Below are 20,776 nucleotides of genomic sequence, written 5' to 3'. Positions count from 1 at the left end.
ACCTTAAAGATTTTAACAGAGACTTCAACTAGTCTCTAATCTAAAGCTAGCCAGATTATTATTGAACATGCATTTCAAAATTTACAAAGTAGTCATGCATGAACCAAAGCATTTCTTTCCAGGTAATTTTCTTATCTATTATCATTTTTATTGTGTCATTAGAAATAAAGCAGCACCTCACAAAGAAACATAAATAATCCATGATGTTCTTGAAGAAGTCGGGACACAGTCAGGTTGATCTTTCCATTTCCTCCAAAAAGAGCTTCTCGACTAAAGGCTCCTTTGCGCTCCAGTGTCCACACATCTATCTCCTCTTGGCAATACGCAAACGTGCAATGACCTGGATATCTGCATTCCTCTTCAGCAGCAACATCTAAAATGATAACATTGAATATGACATTGCTTTTACACAACTTTTATTGGAAATTCATCTTCAAACTTCCATTATCTCCATTTCAAATGTTTTTAATAAAGAAGCTACATCTGTTGTAAATGGGTCACTTAAGTCTAGCAGACTGGAAGCAAAACCTCATGCTGAATGACTTGCTCAAAATGTAAAACTCCTCAGAAAGACTGATGCACACCTCCATCAACTATCCTTTTCTAGTCTAAGGCAACAATGCCGAAAACCCAGAATATCCTTTGCTTAAATACAGTCAGATACAACTGTTAATTAATCCACGAGTCATCTTGCTTACAATGTAAGTAGAGGTTCATACTGCACAAGTCTAACAGGAATGCTTTTTTGTTGTTGTTTTGAGTAGTAATAGCCCAGCACTCAGAAGCAAAGTTATTCATGAAGAAGAACAGTACGGAAGTACAGTGCATGTTCTCTAAATGATCCCATTAATGGTCAAAATATGGCTCTCCTTACAGCCTTTGAAAATATAAACAACCCCGTGAACTTCCTTCTTCACCTCCCATGAGCAAGAATAAAAACGCATTCTATACTTCACTGTGGAAAAGCTGAACTATATTACTTTGAGTGTAGGCATTAACATTTTACTATCTATAACACGTACCTTTACATATATAATATGGTCCCACATACTGTGTCTTTGTTGGTCTTGGACGTATTTTTTTCCATGATTTATCTTCAGAGTTTTTTATTCTGCCAATTAGAATATCCTTCTTACATTTATGTTCTAAACTGGGATGGTAAGCATAATCCAATAATTTAGGACCTGAAACAACCACAGATAATTGCTTATATTTGCATACATTGCAGCATACTTTTAATATTTCCATACACAGACTGGCACATAATCCCAAAAGCAAAGTACACAAATACACTGTATAGAATTCCTACTTGCACCAGCAACTCTGAAGAACCAAAAGTCATTAACAGCCATGTCGAGCAGAATAGACAAAAACTGAATACTTACAAAAGGACCAGTCTTGGCAAGAAAAAAAACCACAAGTTATTTGCAGAGGGATGCTGTGTTACAACTTTAAGATTACTTTGGGACAGCTTTTTTCAAATTCCAAAGTATATGTTTCCATAACACTAATTTAAAACTTAAATTGCTTATTTATACTAAGTCAATGCTGATGAAATCCAAGGATCAGTAAATGGCACTGTCAACCTTCAACTTTTATTGTATTAGAACAGTTACTACGTTCAGAAACAAAACACGCTAGGTAAGAAGTACACACGTGCCAAAAATATTAATGCTGATCCCAGAACTTTGTGATTTTGGAAACAAAAATATGCCTAGCTTTAACCTCTGTCTTTAGGATGATACTAAAGTGAAGATTACATTGCCACTAAAATTAAGAAATCAGAGGAGAGTCTGAAGATGAGCAATGCTCGGTGAATTTTACTATTTAAGGGACTACAAAAAAACCAAGAGTGTGACCCAGTTTCCCTGGACAAGAAGCTGATGGAACAGTACAATTTTAAAAGTAGGTAGTAAAAGCAGGAGACACTTAAAGGCTTTCATAGAGATGCAAAGAAACAGAAGAAATAGATGCTTTGATACAAAAAGTCAAGAGAGGAACGTGCCAAGTACTTCCACCAATATTTTGTAGCTCATGCTTTTAACAGAATGTGTTCTATGGTTTTTCAAACATCACTTCATGGATTTTTTTTCTTGTAAAAACAATTTTAAACTAATATATAAGTTCTTAAAACTACAATAACCATTCCCTAAATGTCTCGATACAATTCTTTATAAGATCTGTTACTACGCTGCACTTCATTAGTGTACCAATATCAATGACACCTATGACTTGAAAGACAATGCCTATTTTTAAGATTAGTCTTAATAAAAGCTATTGCCTCTAGAATACAGCTCTGTTTAACAGCAACAGCTCAGGCCTAAAAGATTAGTTATATTAAAGCCCATACTGGTTAAGATCCTTTGAGTCAATACAGTGGAGTTAATTATTACTAAGGTTTGGAAGCCTCAGGATTATGATTTAGAATTAGTTTGAAAGAACAATAAAACAGATGGGATGTGAAGGTTACCAGGTACTTTGAACTGCGGTTCAATTCCCCATGGCCAATCAGAGAGAGTACTGCAAGTTTTTTTTAGTCTTGAGCAAAGGTGTCATTCTTCACAGTACCCTGGGGGTTGGGAGGAAAGCGAATACAGAATGTGAATGACCTTGCATAGCAAACCTACAGGTTGGGGAGAGCGTGTGGTGATTTGTGGTGGCTTTAGGAACCAAGTATCTATTAGGACAAGAAATAAAGACAAGAAGAAAGAAGATAAAATAGTTGTTGAAACACTTTACCAGTTCCTTAATCATAAGATCGTACTACATCTGCAAAGAACAAGTCAGGATCAACACTGTTTAGAAGCCAACAGTATTTTAACTTATGAACACTAAAATTTTAAATGTATGCTTTTTAATTTTTTTAAAACTCAACCCAGTTGAGTCCAAAAGCCCCTTACCTTTTTTGACAAAACATAACTGGCAGGCCTGTCTTAGCTCATGTGTGCCTTCTAATGGGTTTCTTCCCGCAAGTGCTGAAGATACAGGTATATTAGCAGTTGCACTGCTAAAAACATTTGAAAAGTCATTTCTAGTTTGGCCTGCGATTCCCATGTAATTTTCGGACCCAAACAAACTACTAGGGCCATTTATCTGTTGGAAGAAAGCATATTTTACTCGATCCATATAATTGAATTTGTCTACAATTAAAATTTAACCTACTGAATTTATTCTTCAAACCATAGGAACAACCACACACAAGAAATTCGTAATACAAATTTAACCACATGTCTAAGAAGGGGACACAGAGATCTTACAAAAGCCATATACCCAGCACAGACTAAGCATATAACAAGACCCAACCAGGTACAGGGAGAACAACAGCACTTGCCAGGCTAATTACTACTGGCTCATGAGCATGCAATCCTTTATGCCACCCTTCCCCACATAATCAATGTCCAGCAGCATGATTGCAAATATACAGCATGACTAGAACACAGAGACCAGATAGATTCTCAGACACAAGGCGATCTCTGCCCTGTTCTTGTACTAGGTCAGTTCCCCAGGGTTCCTAATATTTAGCACTCAGATAAGAGATTTTCTCTCTCTCTGGCTGGTTATTTTACTCTTCCACAGTATTTTACAGCAAGTTTCTCAGAATGGAAAAGTGGCTATGACAGTAGTCAAAGTTTGCATATATAAAGCAACATTTGTAAATTTTTTCTTGTGTTCAATTACTGTTGCCGTGAGCTACTATACAACTGTTTTCCAAGCCAGAATCCTATTTTAATGGTAAAAGTGCCATTTTTTAAAAAGAGAAACTTCTACTGTAAAAATCACAATCTATGTTAAGCCTTCAAGGCGTTAACATTTGAACTGATGTGAAAGAAAACATGAAAAATACTTACAAACAATGGGGAATTATTGCTGCTAAGTGTTGGTGTTCCATCCCTAGAAGCTGAACTTGAGAGGTCTAAAGGAATAAAGAGTTTTAATTATTTCAGTTCCCCAAAACACCCTATGCAAAAAATTATTTATCATTCCTGAGAAGTAGAAGTATCAAAGGTTTGGTTTTTTGACAAACACCAAAGGTTTTTTTTGTTTGCTATGGATATTTTTTTCACTTATGTAAAAGTCCCTTGTAAACATCTGGGCTGAAAAATTGCTAGGCAATCATCTTCAATATAACCATCTGATTAACATCAGCACTAGCTTCACAGTCATATACTGAAGCAACGTGAAGATACCTGTGCAGTACAAAAAGGGTAGCTAGATAAGCAATACCTGACTATCAAAAATGAGGAGATGAAAGAGGGTTAAGAGGATTCTTCTATTTTTAATTTTATTTTGTAAATTTGGCTGTGTTCTAAAGAGAGCATGCTCCTGTCACACTGGTATTGAGAGACAAAACTTTATTTTATGTTTTCTAGTTCACTGGCTATTTATATCTTGTTATTTCACTTACCTGATTTTACTACATAATTATAGTCCCTAGAGTTTGAATCCAAACATGTAATACTGGTATCTTTTCAGAGTACACAGTTATATTAGCCTTTTAGAATTCTTGTTTATTGCCAAATCGTCAGGAATGGTTTAAGCTATAAGAACACCTTTGTGGTTTTTTTTTAAAAAAAAAAAAAAAAACAACCAACCAACCAAACAAAAAGTTTGAAGGAACATGGTTCCTTCTTTATACTTATTCACTTGAAACAACTAACTTGCACAATAAACGCAGACAACCTGAACAGAGGGAGCTTGGAGCACGCTTATGCAGACCCCAAGTAAACAAAAGCTTTATTTATAAATTCTTGTGTACAACCAACACCGATTATCAATACTCTCAAAAATTGTGAGCACTGATCAAATGTTATGTGTTAAATAGTACTGAATAGTTGTGAAAACTCCTTTGTTAAAAAGAGAAGCCAGTTGGCTCATGCACAACTCTTGCTCGTCATAAAAGGTTAAATATTAAGACTCATTTCTTACCTCTTTTTGGGTCGCTGATTGAAAAGGTGCTTAATGGTGAACAAAAATTTTCCAGTGAAGAAGCCAAAGGCTGTGAAAAGATTTCTGAAAGAGAAGGTGAAGGAACAAATCCTGCACTAACTGGCAGTGTCCCCAACAAAGAGGCAGAGAAAGGTACACTAGGAGCTACACTTCCTGCAGGAATAGGTCCTCTGGCTCCTGTAGTTTGCTGGAAAAAAAGAAATTTGAAAAGAATGTTCACACGCAGCCAAAAAACCTCTCAAGAACACAATGTGCAATAGCGTTTCTTTTAGTAAAGTTTTTGCAAAGTTTTTATATACCTACTGAAAGACAACAATAAAAGGTACACTACAGTACTACAGTACCGTACAGCGCTACAGTACACTTAGAGAACTACAGTAATCAAACCCTAAACAATGTCCTAATGCAAGGAATTATCCATGAATCCACCACTTTAAAGGTTCAGTTAGCTGAAGTTTATTAACCTATTAACAGATTTGGATTTTTTTTACGAATCAGATCAGAGCTGAATTTCCAAATTATGTTAGAAACATAAGACAATAGGGAAGAGCAGGAAGAGTCAGAAATCTACACGATTTTTTTCTAAAGAAAGAAAACATAATTCAAATTGCAGTACCGTAAAGAGTTAAGAGTTAGCTTTGAAATAAATCCTCAGATACAATCAAATGATACCATGTTCTGCAAAGGCCAGATCACCTTTCCCCCCCGCCATGGAAAATAACATATCCTTCTGCACACCTTTGTTAAGGACATTACCAAGTGGGGGAGTTTCCCTGCCTCCTCCCTGTCACCCCAAGAAGCTCCCCCATTGTCTGCAGGCTGACCAAATTGGTCTGCACAGAGTTTGGCCAACGTGAAACTCCCTCTGTTCCCCAAGTTGTTAGCCTACAACTCACTCAAGGTTCTACATGATACAAGACTGCAGTCTATCTTGGAAGATTGTATTTCCTCCTGGCTTTCACTATAGCAAACTTAGAATCGAAGAGAATAGACTATTTCAGTTGGAAAGGACCTACAACAATCATCTAGTCCAACCGCCTGACCAATTCAGAGAACTTCCTAGGATCTCTTAAAAACAATTACTTTCTGCATTTCCAAAATACATCCTACAAAACAAAGTGCATAAAACAAAACTAGAAGCCCAAGCATTTTTTTATTTAAAGATTTACAACTGCATCCACAGCTGAACGAGGAGTTAAAATCACAACTAACTGAAGAATTAAATATGCCACAATCTCATTTAACATTGCAATACTAAGGGCTTCAAATGACTGGCAGGGCCACAGCAGAGAGTCAGTAACCTTGCTAGTAAGTTCAGACATCTCTGCTCATCAGTCAGAGCTCTCATTTTGACTAACAGTTGAGGAACTCTGTATGCTTCACAGTCTGTTCTAGCTCTGGAATGACAGTGTAATTAGGAACCACTCTTCATATGCCTAAATTTCTCTAATAATCTCTTCTAAAAAATATAAAAAGTTAGACTCATGGTGGTTTAACTATTTCTGGTTATCCAGGAGGTGGATCTGGACAAAGTTCCGATTGCAGAGATACTGGTGAATGCACTAGAAGACCACAGCATAAGTACTACTGTCCCGCAAAGCTATTGGCATAAGTTTAATTATAGTTTCTACAGCTACAGCGTGGGCACTCCAACACACTCTCAGGTTCTGAGAAGGTTTATTTGCATCTACGCCCCCACAAAAAAAAACCCACACAAAAACCAAACAAAAAAAAACCCCAAACCAAAACAACAACAAAAAATAAAACCACACAAGCCCAGACTTCAAATGTCTACTTCACTATTCATAGTATTTCCTTGAAGTAGTATCCCTCCTACTGTGGTAGTACTGGTAGTAGTATAGCAGTACTTCTGAAGTAGTATCTCTCCCCCAGCAACCTTGCTCAGGTTTTCCAACACACAAAACCAATACAATAGTCCTTGGAGCTCTGCTGGGTCCTGGTATCTTTACAGCCACATCTGCAAGAATGTGAACCTGAGAAAATCAACCTGACCATGCACAAATACAGCTCAAGGTAACTAGGAAAGTTAACTCATATTTCAGTACTAGCCCACTTGATAAAATACAAGATCCCACTCATAAGGACAGTCTTTTGAGAAAGAAAAAAGTCTTACCATTACACTTTCATCTGGATCAGGCACAGAATCAAGTAATTCATCAAGTTCTTCCCCAATAATTATATCTCCATCTCCACAATCTAAACATGCTTCTGGCATTGAGAAAGAAACATTCCCTCCATTTGCCAACACTGCAGAAGGCAAAGAAACCTTTTCCACTTGAAGAGGCATAACAGAAGATAAAGATGGTACAGGTACTGATGACACTTTAGACACTTCAGAAACAAAGTTTGATGAAGAAGCAGCAGAAACCATCTCTTGCTTCTGGTCAGATAAATCTGAAACAGGTAAGATGGGAATGACTGGAACTTTTGTTCAAAGATGTAAAAAATATCTGGCATAACTTTTACCCTGACAATGTGGGGGTGAGCAACTGGAGAAACATGAAGAATGTTTAAGCAAAACCACATTAAATGTTTTCAGCTTCCACTAACTTCCAATTCATGTCTACTTGTATCTCAGTGTTTATATATTACTCAAACTAAAAAAGACAGGAAAAGTTACAGACTTTACTAAATCTGTACTGATACTTTACTAAAATACTGATACTTTACTAAATCTTTGGCATATTCTCCCCTCCCTATTTTTCCAAGTTAAAGATAACAGTATGAGACAATCACTATAAGGAGCAGTTACAATCATATCAAGTTGAGGAGACTGAAAGGAAATTTGCTTAGCCCCTTAAATATGTAATTTTAGAGATAAACAGGTCAGACTTTTTACCATAGATCTTTCAAATGACAAGAAGAATTTTCTTAAGAAATTTCATAACAAATACAACTAGATATGCATGGCCTATCTAGCTTCCTAGCATTAATATTGTAACACAACAAGACTCACCTAACTCAATATCTTCTACAGAAGAAGAAGAATTCTGTAAGTGAGAAAAAATACCTCTCAGCACTTTGCACAAGAGCCATTAAAAATTTTCTAATACATATTTACAGACTAAGAATGTAAGTTCTCAAATTTAGGTTTTATTGAAATCTGAAATCAACATTTGAAATCTATGAAGTCTAATGGAATTTAAAGGTCAAATAATTTTTTAGATAAAACATCCATTTGCAGACTGAAATCCACTCACGGTATCACTAAAAACCTGCAACCAACCAACCAACCAAAGTGAGTGATATTTCAGGGAATTAAAAAGTCTAAACAGTATCTTAAATGAGCTGTTCCTACGTTTCCTCATTCATTTACAGCTCAACTGTCTATATTCCTGTGAAAAAAGTCTGTAAGATAAAGCTGAACTCCTCTTCATCACTGCTATTCAGACACATTACAAACAGCAAGATAAGTGCAAGTTCAGCTGCTAATGAAGGTTGAATTTGGAAAAATGTATAAATTAAAAGGGATTTCATCCCAGCACCCTTCACTTTGATAACTGTCAACAAAATAAAATAAATAAATAAATAAGCACATTAACCATGCTCTTGCCTCAAGATATTAAAAGTAAATATATTCGTTGCACTGGATTTAATGTTTTAGCTAACATTTATTCTACAAAGATAACTTGAATGATAATCTTATGTCCTAGTCTGCCATAAATATATAGCAAAACTGAATAGGAAGATTGACAGAACCCTAAAGCCCAAAATAACAACATCTTATATAAAATATCAATTGCACAATTCATCATCATGAAATTATGAAGCAATTATTCTCTGTAGTTTAAAGTCAGCTTGCACTTGGAACATGTAAAACCTTACCTGAGTTGATACATCACTAGAAACTGAATTTGAGGAGGGTGGCTGCAATGAAAAGATACCTTCATTAAATACAAAATTGGTATCAAGAGAGGGAAACCTCAATGTAAAGTGTTAAAATAAAATCTTACCTTTGCTCTTACATATGCTTTCCTTATTTTTAACCCTAGTTTTTGAGCTAGTTCTTGGGTAAGCTTAATCACACTTTCATCCTAAAAGACATAAATAAAATTTCCTAATTTACACATATTGACATCTAGTCAAGACATCTGTTTACATCTTGGTCTATATTCTGCAAGATTCCTATATGCAGAATCTCTCATAACGCATCTTTCTTCTTTCACAAACATATGGGATTGCAAGCTAACACTGAAAAATACAGCTACTCTCAAGCAAAATTACTCCAATATTTGCAATTTTTAAAAAGCCAGAAAATAGACAGTATCCTTCTCTTTCATTTATTTGAATTTAAAATAATGTAAAGATTTTCCCAAAACCAGAGAAGTTCAGAGAAGTGGGGTTTTTTGTGGGTGGGTATTTTTTGTTTATTTGGGGAGTGTGTTTGGTTTTTAAGGGGATGGGGGTTTTTTGTTGTTTTGTTTTTACACAAATTGAGGGCCACATTTCTGATTACCATAATGTCAGCTACTACATAACACTGCTGAATATTTAATGAGAACTTTGTATTTTGGCAGTAATTGCATCATACAACTAGAAAAGTTTGAGTTAAAAACCTGGTCATATTTCACTCTGTCCTATAGTTATAATAACTATTCATTTAAATTATTTTAAGATTTAGTTTTCAGAACGTGTTCTACAGCCAGAAAAAGCTATTTACAAAATTTATATAAAGGCATATAAACCTTAAGCGAAAACATTCATATCTGGAGGTGCAAAGTGAGGATCCGAAGTCCAAAGTTACATGTTCAGATAAACTGCTGTGTCTTAGAAAACACAACTGAAACCTTCTCTATATCAAGAGGTAAACCTATGCTCAACAGTTTGTCTAGCCATTTGACTGTAATTTTGATGTAGAAAGGCAAAAAAAATGCAACTCGGTATTCTGTTCTGTGATCAGTCTATTTTGAGCAAAGCATGTAAAGTTTCCATCAGCATTTTAGTTCAAATCAGGAATGCATTTCTGAAGTGACTCTCTTAAGCATCCTCTCACTGCATTTTAGTTTGCATCATGAAGTGTCTCAGAGAGCCAAATTAGATTCATTTTGGATGAAACTAAATTAAAAATGCTTCAGGAGTGCACTTGATGCACTCCAACTCTTAAAGAAACAAACAAACAAAAAAACAACAAAAAAACCCCACCCAAACACAAACAACCATGGAGATGAGATCCCCAGGACCAGCCTTTCTGTCTACAGATCCTCGCCTATTATACCACACACTGCTTGCTAATATAGATATGGCCTAAGATTAGAGGTGCATAGTAAGCGATTCAGATGGAGGACAATGCACAGATAAGAATGTTACTAAATGCTTGGAAAGCTAAAATAATTATCAAAAGAATCAATATTGTACGTTAGAATTATGAGTGGTTTTCCCTTTATGTTATGAGTATACTTCTGACTGTAGAGAATTTTAAACAATCAATTCAGTGGTTCTAGTGTTTATTGCAAATATTTATGGCACTTGACCTCCACTGCAAATTGACTGTTTTCTTTTGCTGAAAGTTTCCACAACAAACTGAGCTCGGGGACTTCAATCTCTGCTATCAGTCTTCACTTCCACAACAAAAAATAATTCTTAGAAGAATAAAAAATATTTTACTGCACTAAAAAAAACCCCAAACCAACCAAAAAACCTTCCATGGTCTTGATGTAAATATGTTTTCTGTATTAAATCTTTAATAATAATCATCAATATATAATTTACCTACCTGCGGCACAGCAAGCGAACATTTTGCTACAGCATCATAAGCCTTCTTATACCTTCCCAGTTCATTCAAAGCCTTTGCTTTCCGATAGAGAGCTCTGAAATTGTTTTCATTCAATCTTAATGCTATCTCACAGTCTTCTAAAACTTTTTCGTGCAATCCCTATGAGGAGAAAAAAGAAAAAAGGCACTAATCAGAACTATTATCATCAAAATACCAAATTTAAACTGTATTAGATGAAAGTACTGAAACACTATAAAACATTCACCAAGGCCACTGCACATGGCATGCATGAGTTTTGCTAAGTCACCAACTTATGCAACTAAAAAGAAGCAGGGCCATCATTCATGTAAAATCCAATAATAGTTATGAGGACAATTTAGCTCTTTCACAAAAGCCATCTCATTCCACAGAGAAAGCAGCAGACTCAGGTGCAATCAGGAGTATAAATGGATAAAAATACTGTTCCATCAACTTCCAGGCCTAGCATGACTCTTTTATGTTAATATTCTAGTATTAGTAACTAAAGATATCTTGATGATTATACTTGTAAAAAGAAGAGATTAAAGAATATGCCAAAATGATGATTGGAAACATGCCAATTCTCAAACCAACACCAGGAGCGTTACACTCACTAGGAAACTTTCCATGTCTTCATACTCTGTTAGCGCATACTCTGTTATTGAGAAATCATACAGTTTAAATGGAAGCTTACCATATTTGAAAAACATGCTATCCTGTTCACGTGCAGCTTCTCTAAAATATCATCAGAAACATGGATTTCTTCAGAATTAGCATAATCAGCTATATTTATAGCTTCTGTATAGTGACTCAGTGATCCTCTCCAATCACCCTCTCGATACACATCATTCCCTTCATTAAAAAGATTTCTAACAAGCTCTCGTATAAATAACTGGAACAAAGAAAAGAAACACTCATCAAGAGCAGTAGTTGTTGTTTATCTTCCATATTTCCAAATACATTTTTAAATAGAAAATTTATACTTGTAACTTCACAGAATCAAAATGAAATGCACAACTTTTGTCTATATTAGTATTTTTCTTCTGACGTTTTTCCAAGACAATCTCTAATATTCAATACCACAATATATGTAAATAAAAGAGAGGCTGAACTGCTGACAAAAGAATTACTTTGTATAAGTAAGTTTAAAAAAAAAAATAAAATATATATATGTATGTTCCCTACATTCTTTTAGCAAGCAGCAGCCACAGCAACTGGCAAACCACTAGTACACAAAGGCTGCTCTTGCAGAGCAAAAGTTTTTTTTTTTAATCTAAAATGTGAACAATTGCATTTTTATCTAATATGTTCTCAAATCCAATGAAACCTCCTACCACAGGATAACAATGTGAAAAACATGAGCCTGAAGATATAAATCAAAAATTATGCAAAATAACAACATGTACAGAAACAAAATATGTTATGAAGATTTATGCGACTGAGGTCCTTTTATCTCACTTTTGCTGTGCTACTCTAAACTTTACTCAGAATAGCACATTGTCTTACCCAATGAATGCCCCAAATTCATCCCTAACACCAGTAGAGAAAGAGTTAATCTGAACTCTTATATGAGTGAATTCCCAGCATCCAAATATCTGAACACCTGTATCACAATGTAAGTAGTCCTCCAATTTCAACATTGAGACATTGTAAATTACCATTGATACTATACCATTACTTAAATTATTATTAAAACCAAGAATAAATATAATAAGATAGGCCCATGTTAAAAACCCTTCTGTAAATGCAAAAGTAATTTCATTACCTCATATTGTTCTTGTGTCCCTGGATAGGGCAAAGTAGATCTAGAAAAAGAAATTACAAAATTTACTTATTACACATATTGCTTAAAAGACAATCACACTGGAGAATACTGGTTCTTACTAAAAGCAGTCTCACTTGCTGCAACAGGCAAATCTCTAAATATTGCCTATTGCCTGCACTGAACAAGGCAGGAGTGCTGTAGATCAGTTTTGATTAAACAACTGTTTTCTTTTTCCTAATGACTCATTTTCATGTAAAGTTACACAGCCAGTCTTAACTCTGCTGTTCAAAATGTATTAAGGTTTTGAATGCTTTGAGTTTAAAACCTCAATGTTGTTTGTTTAAAAACAATTTCCTTCCTCTCCTCCACTGTGCAGAAACAGATTATACATGAGAAGAACTGCAATCTTCTTGTAAGTATTAGAAAATGACAAATTATCTGTCAAAAGAAAACATCCATTTTAATTAAGTCATACCAATGACACTACAGGAATTTTAAGAGTTCTTTTGTATGACACACAACAGAGATTTTCTCTAGCACAGAACAGAGGTATTTGCTTCTAACTTCTCAGGAAGAAGAATAGGAACGTTTTCCCTTCCCGTATAGGTTATCTGAGAATCCATTTCTAAATAATTTTTAAAAGGGCAGTTTTCTTTTTCTTTCTCTTCTTTTTTTTTTTTAAAGAATGCCTTATGTGAGCAGTGAACTAGTGTGAAATTTCACAATTATTTTAAGCTAGCCAGGATCCTCTAGAGAAGAATTTGGCATTGATCCAAATGAACATTAACTACTAAGATGATTTTTCATTAGGTTAAATTTTAGCTCCAGATAGTTGAAACACTTAGGTAGTGGTGATTAAACCCATCCCTTTCAATAGCAGCCTAGTCTTTGGTGTAGCTGTCCATAAGTATAAGGTAGATTTTCAGGCTATCAACATTTTCCACACACCAAAAAAATTCAGCATTGATTTTTCTCAAAGGCAGAAAAGGAATACCCTCCCACCTTCAGTCTGCTCTGTTTGGGAACAAAGAGGGGTTCTGTCCTTTCTTTAAGACTGCTCTCCATTTCCATGTTTGTGTTAGCAAATACTCTGAGGAGAAACACAGGTCCTCTTCCTTCCTCTGCTGGTGCTATATGAAAAGGACTTCCCAGAACTATCCCGCGCGCGCGCGTGCGTGTGTGCATGTGTGCGTGTGTATAAGCATACAAGAATAAAACCACAAAATCATACTCTATAAACTGGAGTCCTTTCTTAATGTCCTGTTGTCTAGTGCTTCTCTCTTCCGACACATTGGACATGTTATCCTGAACATCCACTTTTCGGATATGCCACTCCTCAAAAAGGAAGAAAGATAAGTGGCTGTTAATATATAGCAGTTTGCAGTTGGACCGGAAGGATCCAATCTCACATCAACAGTAAGTCCATCATACGAAGACGATACTGCACCACAGCTTCAGAGAACACACTCTGAAGAAACTTCAGACAAACACTGCACTGCTTACAGCAATAACACAGCCAACGCCCGCTCTGGCAGTGCCCAGCTACACAACACTTCTACAGAAAACCTTTCTTCCAATTTCTACTTTATCTTTGGTTTTCCACTTATTTACTCTAGATCATGCAGAGTCATGTTAGTGAAACTAAACCAAACTACAAGCATAGCTTGCATGCATTACTGCTAAACCAAGCTAAGGTTCCACATTGTCCCCCTTTAATAGCTTCATACTTCTTTTATTTGTTTGTTGAAGTAGAAATAAACTCAAGACCCTGGCATATTTATTAATAAAACCCAAAATTATTAGAAAACTACCAAAAAGTCTAATTCTAGTCTCTCATCATCACCCAAGCGCTACAGTGTAATTAGAAGCAAAATACTACTGCTTTAATAATATCTACCAGTTGACCAAGGCGAAAACCTTGGAAACTTTACCAGTAGCAAAGACTACCTACTTCATTTGAAAAACTGAATTACTTTACTGTAATTCCACATTGTCATTTGACAACTTTAAATGTCAACTTGACATTTAAATCCAATTTAAGTAGTCTGAATCAGTGATTTTTTTTTCTTCATGTCTTTCATTTACTGGATTTACAAATATTCAAGTTAAATAGGCTAAAACAATCTGTATAAGCTTCAAGATAAGGCTATTTAAAGTATGGTTTCACAGCTGCATACAGTTGTGACTAATTGCAATATAAGAACACAACTTTTTTTTGAAAAAAAGTAGGCCAAAGTTTTATTCTGAAAATACTGGAATTCAGAAAAAGGGTTTTAGCTTAGGGAAACACGTATTTTTTGTGAAGAAAATTATTTTTTGTAGGAATTTATAGTTAAAAAAAAAAAGAAGGAACTGCATGCAGTACATTTCTGTTAGTCTTGAAACTAAGCTAAAAAAAGCCAGTATTTTCTGCCAGGTTACCATTTCACATCAATGACAGAAGAATGAAAACCAAGTAAAACAAAAAACAAAATAACCCCCAGCAAACTCAACAAAATCCCAAGTGAGAATAAAAACCAGCTGGAGAAGTTACCCTACTTCCTCCGAATTATTTGGAATAATGAAATAATCTGAAGAGCTTTCAGCTCTAATAATGTTTACAAACCATTCCAAAACATCTTAAATGAAGTCTACACCATTTCAAGTCATGAAGAGTTAGCCCCATTGTAACACAATCCTAAAACAAGCATAAGAAACTGAGTAATTTTCCTAAGGTCACTAAGCAAATTAGTGGAAGCACTCCAAGGTCCCCATTTCACCTCACTTCCTACTGTGACCTCTAATACCAGCAAGCTTTAAAAAAAAATTAAAATAGGGATCAGTCTGTAGATAAATATCATGGACAGCTACAATAGTTCACTGACATGAATTGTTCAGACATTGCTTGTTTAGGTATATAAATAGCACTCAGTAATCTACTCTCCAGAGAGGAAATAACCATGAACATCTTTTGTAACTGTTTTTCATATTATTTTATGCATCACCTTTTCTTCCACAAGTTAGTAATACATACTGTGCTTTTGGCATATATATGAAAGACTTTTATTATAAGATAAATGTTTTAATGAATAACAATAGCATATCTATGAAGAAAACTAAATAGAAAGGCCAAAAGGAAATTTATTGGGAATCTGAGTATTTTTTTGTTTACTCAGTCATGGTTTAGGTTTCAGAATTCAAACGAAGGCTAGTGAGAGTAAGAAATTCTCACACTAACCAAAGACAGCAGCAATATCAGCATATGCTTTTCCACAAAAATACACAAGCTATGTAAAACATGTTTTAGTCCCCTGAATTAACAACTGACAAAGCTATAACTTGCCAACACAAGAGTCTTGCATATGTCAAGATCTGGGCAAGTATTAAGATCAGCTTTACTCTATTAATTTTAATCAACCCCAATACTCCACACCAATAACTTGCAAAGAGATGAAAAAAGTCCAACATAGCACCAATTACATTTATTTATCACCTCTAGCATAAATATTAAAGAATAAATCATATATTGAAACTTGAGGATGTGCAGATCCAATTTCTCCATAATAATAAAGTTAAGGGAAATGTTACAAACTGGCATCACAGATAAAAGAATAGCTAGCAAATGATGAATATATGTGAGTGGTATAATTTATTATTCAAAGCAGTTTTCTATTTTTTCCTACTTACTCATCTGCATCCATAAGATGTTCAGGCAAAAATTATCTTTCCTTAACATACTTTGACAGTCACATTGCCCCAATATTTGATGATCTTGCAGAGGATTTAAAACTGTTTCAGATAGCACCTCTAACAGCATCTCTCCCATCCAAATTATTCTTAGATCCTCTCGAGCCACCAGAAACACGTTAGACACATACAAGGAAAATAACAATCGCATCTTGACTTTTAATGTCATCCATCCACTTTCGAAGTTTAAAAAAGCCCTACCTATTTAGCAACAGCTTTTCTCCTCCTTCTGTAGGGACAGAATTTAAAACAAATATATATACGTACATACATTTAAAAAGTTAAAATGCTGCTTTGTTGCTTTTAACGATAACTAGAAAAGCAACGCCTATACTATTGTTTTACTCTCTGTACAATTCAGTGGAAGAGACAAGTTAAACGAAAGGAAAAAAATAGTACAGGATCTGAAAAAAAAAAAAAGGCAGACTAACGTATCAGTAATTAGGGTCACAGGCAGAACCGACTGTTGCATTAAATGTTATATTTCTACAACTGCTGCTACATGACCAATACAAGCTCAATTTACTAAATCTAGTAAAGCAAAAAAAAAGCTGCCCAAACCCAAACAAGTTGAAGAACATTTTATACTGTTTTATCTTTATCACAGGCTTCAATTCATCATGTTTCACAAAAGCCAAAGCCAAGTGACAGAAAGTGCACAGCCAGTAGCCAATGTCACCTTTTCTGATACATGCTGGTCCAGTTATACAAATAGGAGATATGGAGGAAAACAAGTTTGTGCCAGCTCTAGCAGACAGGAATACTTACACTCTTCTCTTATACAAAGCCACTTATGCCTCTCACTGGTTATTTGCTTTCTTCCTAGCACAGGGCAAGACAATTTTCTTGGTTTCTGTATTTTGGCACTTCTGAGGCATTCAAGGTAAGTTTTAAAGGACATTCACAATATTTAGGATATGCTTAGGATAATTCTTCAGGCACAAAGGCACAACTGCTAGACTATCTTGCAAAGCAAAACTGATCTTTGGAATGCAAGCCAATAAATTCATACAGAATGCAGACAATTGAGTTCTTCTGTAGATGGAATACAGGCCTTGGTTATTCTGAAAAGGAAGGTCACACTGCCTAAAATTTTGGACAGTCTAGCCTTCCCATTTCTAAATTGCAAATCCAGGGAGCAAGTGTCTACAGTTTGCCATGCACACAAGTTCCCCGTTGAAAATTCAGTCCCGAAGGATAGGGAACTGGGCAAGACTAGTCCTTTCTCCTGCTGCATACAGTTGTGTAGACAGCTTATTTAGAGATGAATGGAGAATAGAGGAAAAATGCATAACATTATCTGGGGACCAGGACTACTACCACTGGGAATTCATGACCTTCAGCTGACCAAATAATTCTGCTATTGTTCATTATCGACATTAATGGTTCCAGCTATTATAAATACTTCAAAAAAGCATTCTCTGCACCTTCAGGCCTAAATGCTGAAAACAACTGGAAGTCAGTGGTCCTCACTGCACTTCCTTCTCCACAGAGCTAAAACTAAAAAACTAAGTGCAGTGTATAGATGTGTTCTTTTAAGATACAGAAGCATATCCTCTTGCCATGCATCACTGAGTTCACTATTAATGCAATTACTGGGTTACAGGAATCTCAAATTAGATCTTTGTACAGTACAAAGCACATTGAAAATGTTATCATAATTGCTGCTGATAGATCTCTACCAGCCTCAGTGGTTCAGCTGAATTATGAACCTTGACTGGGGTGCAAGTCTAGTGAAAATCACACTGAGCAAAGAGACCCCCTTTTGTATTCTAGCATCAGCCTTCTCCCCCTCTTTATGACATAGGCAGGAAAGAAGGTAACAAACTCAAAATATTCAATCAAATCAGTCAAAAATTAACCCATCATCTACACCATCATATGTCAAAACTTTGATCAGCAATCAGAAGTTGTGAAATCAGAAGTCTGTGTATAAAATGAAAACATGAACAGTTCACCAATGTTTCCACATAGGAAAACTGTACTCCAGAAGAGAGAAGTTACACCCTGGGTCCTAGAATAAAGGGAATACTGCAAAGAGAATGGGGAAGACTGAAACAGAACCATAGGAGTGAATATATGACTAAAAGGCAAGCAGTATAAATCCCTTTCACCTCTAAGAAGCGAAAGCCCATCTCTGCTGCTACCTCCTGCACCACTAACAGCAGCAGCAAGCATAATGTGTTCAGGCATCTGGATCCAAAATGCTATATACGTATAATTCCCACCCCAGGGGCACAAGAAAGCAAGCCCCTACCTCAACAGAGACAAGTGAGAAAAGGAAGTGGCACACACGCAGCTATACCCTTACTGCTATACCCTAACTATACCCTAACCAGTATAGCAGTAATAATACTGCTATACCCTAACAGCTATACCCTAACTCCTAGAGAGATGTCACCAACAAAAAGATCTCCATTACCCCCCATTCCAACCCAGCCAAGAATCAAACCGGACACCAAGCACCTGCCCAACGTAGAATAAGCCTGACCCAAAGCAGACTTCTCAAAGCAACTTTATTACTCATCCTAACCATCTAACGCTTTAAATTAATAATTACAGATAATAAACTACAGTGCAAATTAAAATAAGCCTTACAGAGATTGTATACTCCTCAACAGACCTGGACTGGCATCAAGATGAGAAAGGGAAAATAGAAATCTTAATACAAAACCTTTTTAGAAATATCTTCCTCAGGCACCAAAGATGCAAGGTTCATGCTCATGCATCGCTGGGCCATTACGTAAGACATTTCGAACATGTAACATGCTGGGGGGGAAACAGGGAAAACAGTACAGGACACACATTTCAATAGTTTTGAGTTAATTCCTCTGCTTAATCTAATTCTTCTGGTCACAGCCACACAACTCTGTTATGTCAGCTGAAAAAGCCACTTAATAACACAGACATAACCTAGTTTCAGTTTTTATTTCTGTAAAGAGATACAAACTTGACTGTCATCAAAATGAAATATCTAAATAAAAACAAATGAAACCGAATATACAGCAACATTCCTTCCACATTCTTTATTTACCTTAAGTATTTAGTTGCATCTCCTCCCACTTGTTCCCTACCCACAAAATAATAAGATACTGTTCAAGGTTTGTTTTCTATTTTCATAGCTTTCCTACATTTTTTTTTTTAATCCATGAAAGAAACAGGAGAGAACAAAGACGCTTTGTAAAAGTCGCTTCATTTCCCTAGGAAATTAAGAAGTGGGGCTGAAAGACTTTGGTTTATGGTTCCCTTAGACATTCCAGTAAAGAACATGTCCAAAATTCAAGCTGAAGAAGGAGCATCTTATCAATAAATCCAGATTCATCAACAGAATTTACACCAAGACAAGATGTGGTAATCGATCTTGATAACTGCAATTGACAGTCTTTGGGGTCGTTTTTTGTTTTTACTTCTCGTAAAACAGCTATGACTGTCTGTAAGGAGACAGAGACACTGCTACCTGACCGAGAATATTGTCCTAACAAATTAAAGCAACGGGAAACGGGCATTGCTTTTCCTTTAGTTGGATGAACGACAGCACAAGTTACAGCGCGCACTTAGCACAAACAGACTGAAAAACTCGCCACGCGTGGAACGCGACCGCGGCGGCGCGGGAGGACGCGGGGGCACCGGAGGGGGCACCGGAGGGGGCACCGTCCCGCCCAGCGCTTCGCTCTCCACTCTTCCTGTCAGACGCCGGGGTTTTGTTCCAGCCGCGAAGCAACAGGAGAGCTCTTAAAACGCCAGTTTTCCTCCGCGGAGCGCACCCGCCGGGCCCGGGTCAGCCCGGGGCTGAGCGGGCCCCGGGCCCGCCGTCGCCACCCGGAGCCCCTCGGCGCCGCCGCCCGCACCGCGCCGGGCCCGTCTGCCGCCGCCTTTGTTCGCGCCAACCGGCTCCTGATCGCCGACGGAAAGCCCTCTCCAGCGGCGCCCGCCGCCCGGCCCGGCCAACTTCTCCAGCGAAACCGACAACGGCCGCAACCGACCGCGCCCGCCGCCTCCCGCGCCGGGGGGCGGGGGGGCACACGCGGCGGGAGGGCCGCCCCGCTCCCGCGGGAGAGGCGAGACGGCATACCCCGCGGCGGCGGGGCGGCGCGGCCCCACCCTCGGCCGGGGAGCGGCTGGCACCCGCGGCGCGGGGAGGAGTGGGAGCGGCTCCCCCCCCCCCCTCGCCCCGCCGAACGGGACGGAGAGGGAGCGGACCAGCCAGGCGGCGCCGCCCGCGCCCGGACGCCCCTGCCTCTAGGCGGAGGGGCCCCGCCGCGCGCGAGGGCAGCGGAGCGCGGTTCCTCCCCTCCCCCGCCCCCGCCGCGCAGCCCCTACCTGCTCCTTGGGCCCGCGGGAGCGCAGCGCCGCGGAAGGCGGAGCCAGCGAGCCGGACGCGCGACAGCGGCGGCGACAACGACGACGACAACGGCACCGCCTCCGCCGCTCTGCCCTCCGCGGCGCCGCCGCTGCCGCTCGCTCCCGAGCGCGCCCTCTGCTGCCGGGAGGCCGCGGGCACAGCCTACGGGCGCCCTGACTCGATTGGCCGAGCGCTGGCACTGCGGGCTTTCCCGTTGGCTCGTCACCCTTGTTTTGGAAACCGG

The 20,776-nt window shown here is 37.7% G+C and overlaps 1 protein-coding gene across 3 annotated transcripts in view; it reads right to left on the bottom strand.

Annotated features, from left to right (window-relative positions):
- ZC3H7A (zinc finger CCCH-type containing 7A) overlaps positions 1-20,776 on the bottom strand; it is a 31,160-nt gene that overhangs the window by 10,076 nt on the left and 308 nt on the right. For 2 of the 3 annotated variants that reach the window (XR_012044908.1, XM_072877882.1), the window contains exons 2-14: positions 13,696-13,799; positions 12,465-12,504; positions 11,394-11,591; positions 10,682-10,840; positions 8,922-9,002; positions 8,794-8,835; positions 7,925-7,958; positions 7,082-7,362; positions 4,927-5,134; positions 3,849-3,913; positions 2,901-3,093; positions 1,023-1,184; positions 177-373 (exon numbers count right to left, since the gene is read on the bottom strand). Coding sequence is in view for 2 of the 3 variants with exons in the window: in XM_072877882.1 (XP_072733983.1) it covers positions 177-373; positions 1,023-1,184; positions 2,901-3,093; positions 3,849-3,913; positions 4,927-5,134; positions 7,082-7,362; positions 7,925-7,958; positions 8,794-8,835; positions 8,922-9,002; positions 10,682-10,840; positions 11,394-11,591; positions 12,465-12,504; positions 13,696-13,763 (1,728 nt within the window). In the remaining variant the exon portion in view is untranslated. Of the gene's footprint in view, positions 1-176; positions 374-1,022; positions 1,185-2,900; positions 3,094-3,848; positions 3,914-4,926; positions 5,135-7,081; positions 7,363-7,924; positions 7,959-8,793; positions 8,836-8,921; positions 9,003-10,681; positions 10,841-11,393; positions 11,592-12,464; positions 12,505-13,695; positions 13,800-20,510; positions 20,644-20,776 lie in introns of those variants that run through there. The other variant, XM_072877884.1, reaches the window with a different exon arrangement.

This window comes from Ciconia boyciana, chromosome 13, assembly GCF_034638445.1.
Source record: "Ciconia boyciana chromosome 13, ASM3463844v1, whole genome shotgun sequence".
NCBI lineage: Eukaryota > Metazoa > Chordata > Aves > Ciconiiformes > Ciconiidae > Ciconia > Ciconia boyciana.
This window is presented reverse-complemented; position numbering and strand designations above follow the sequence as displayed.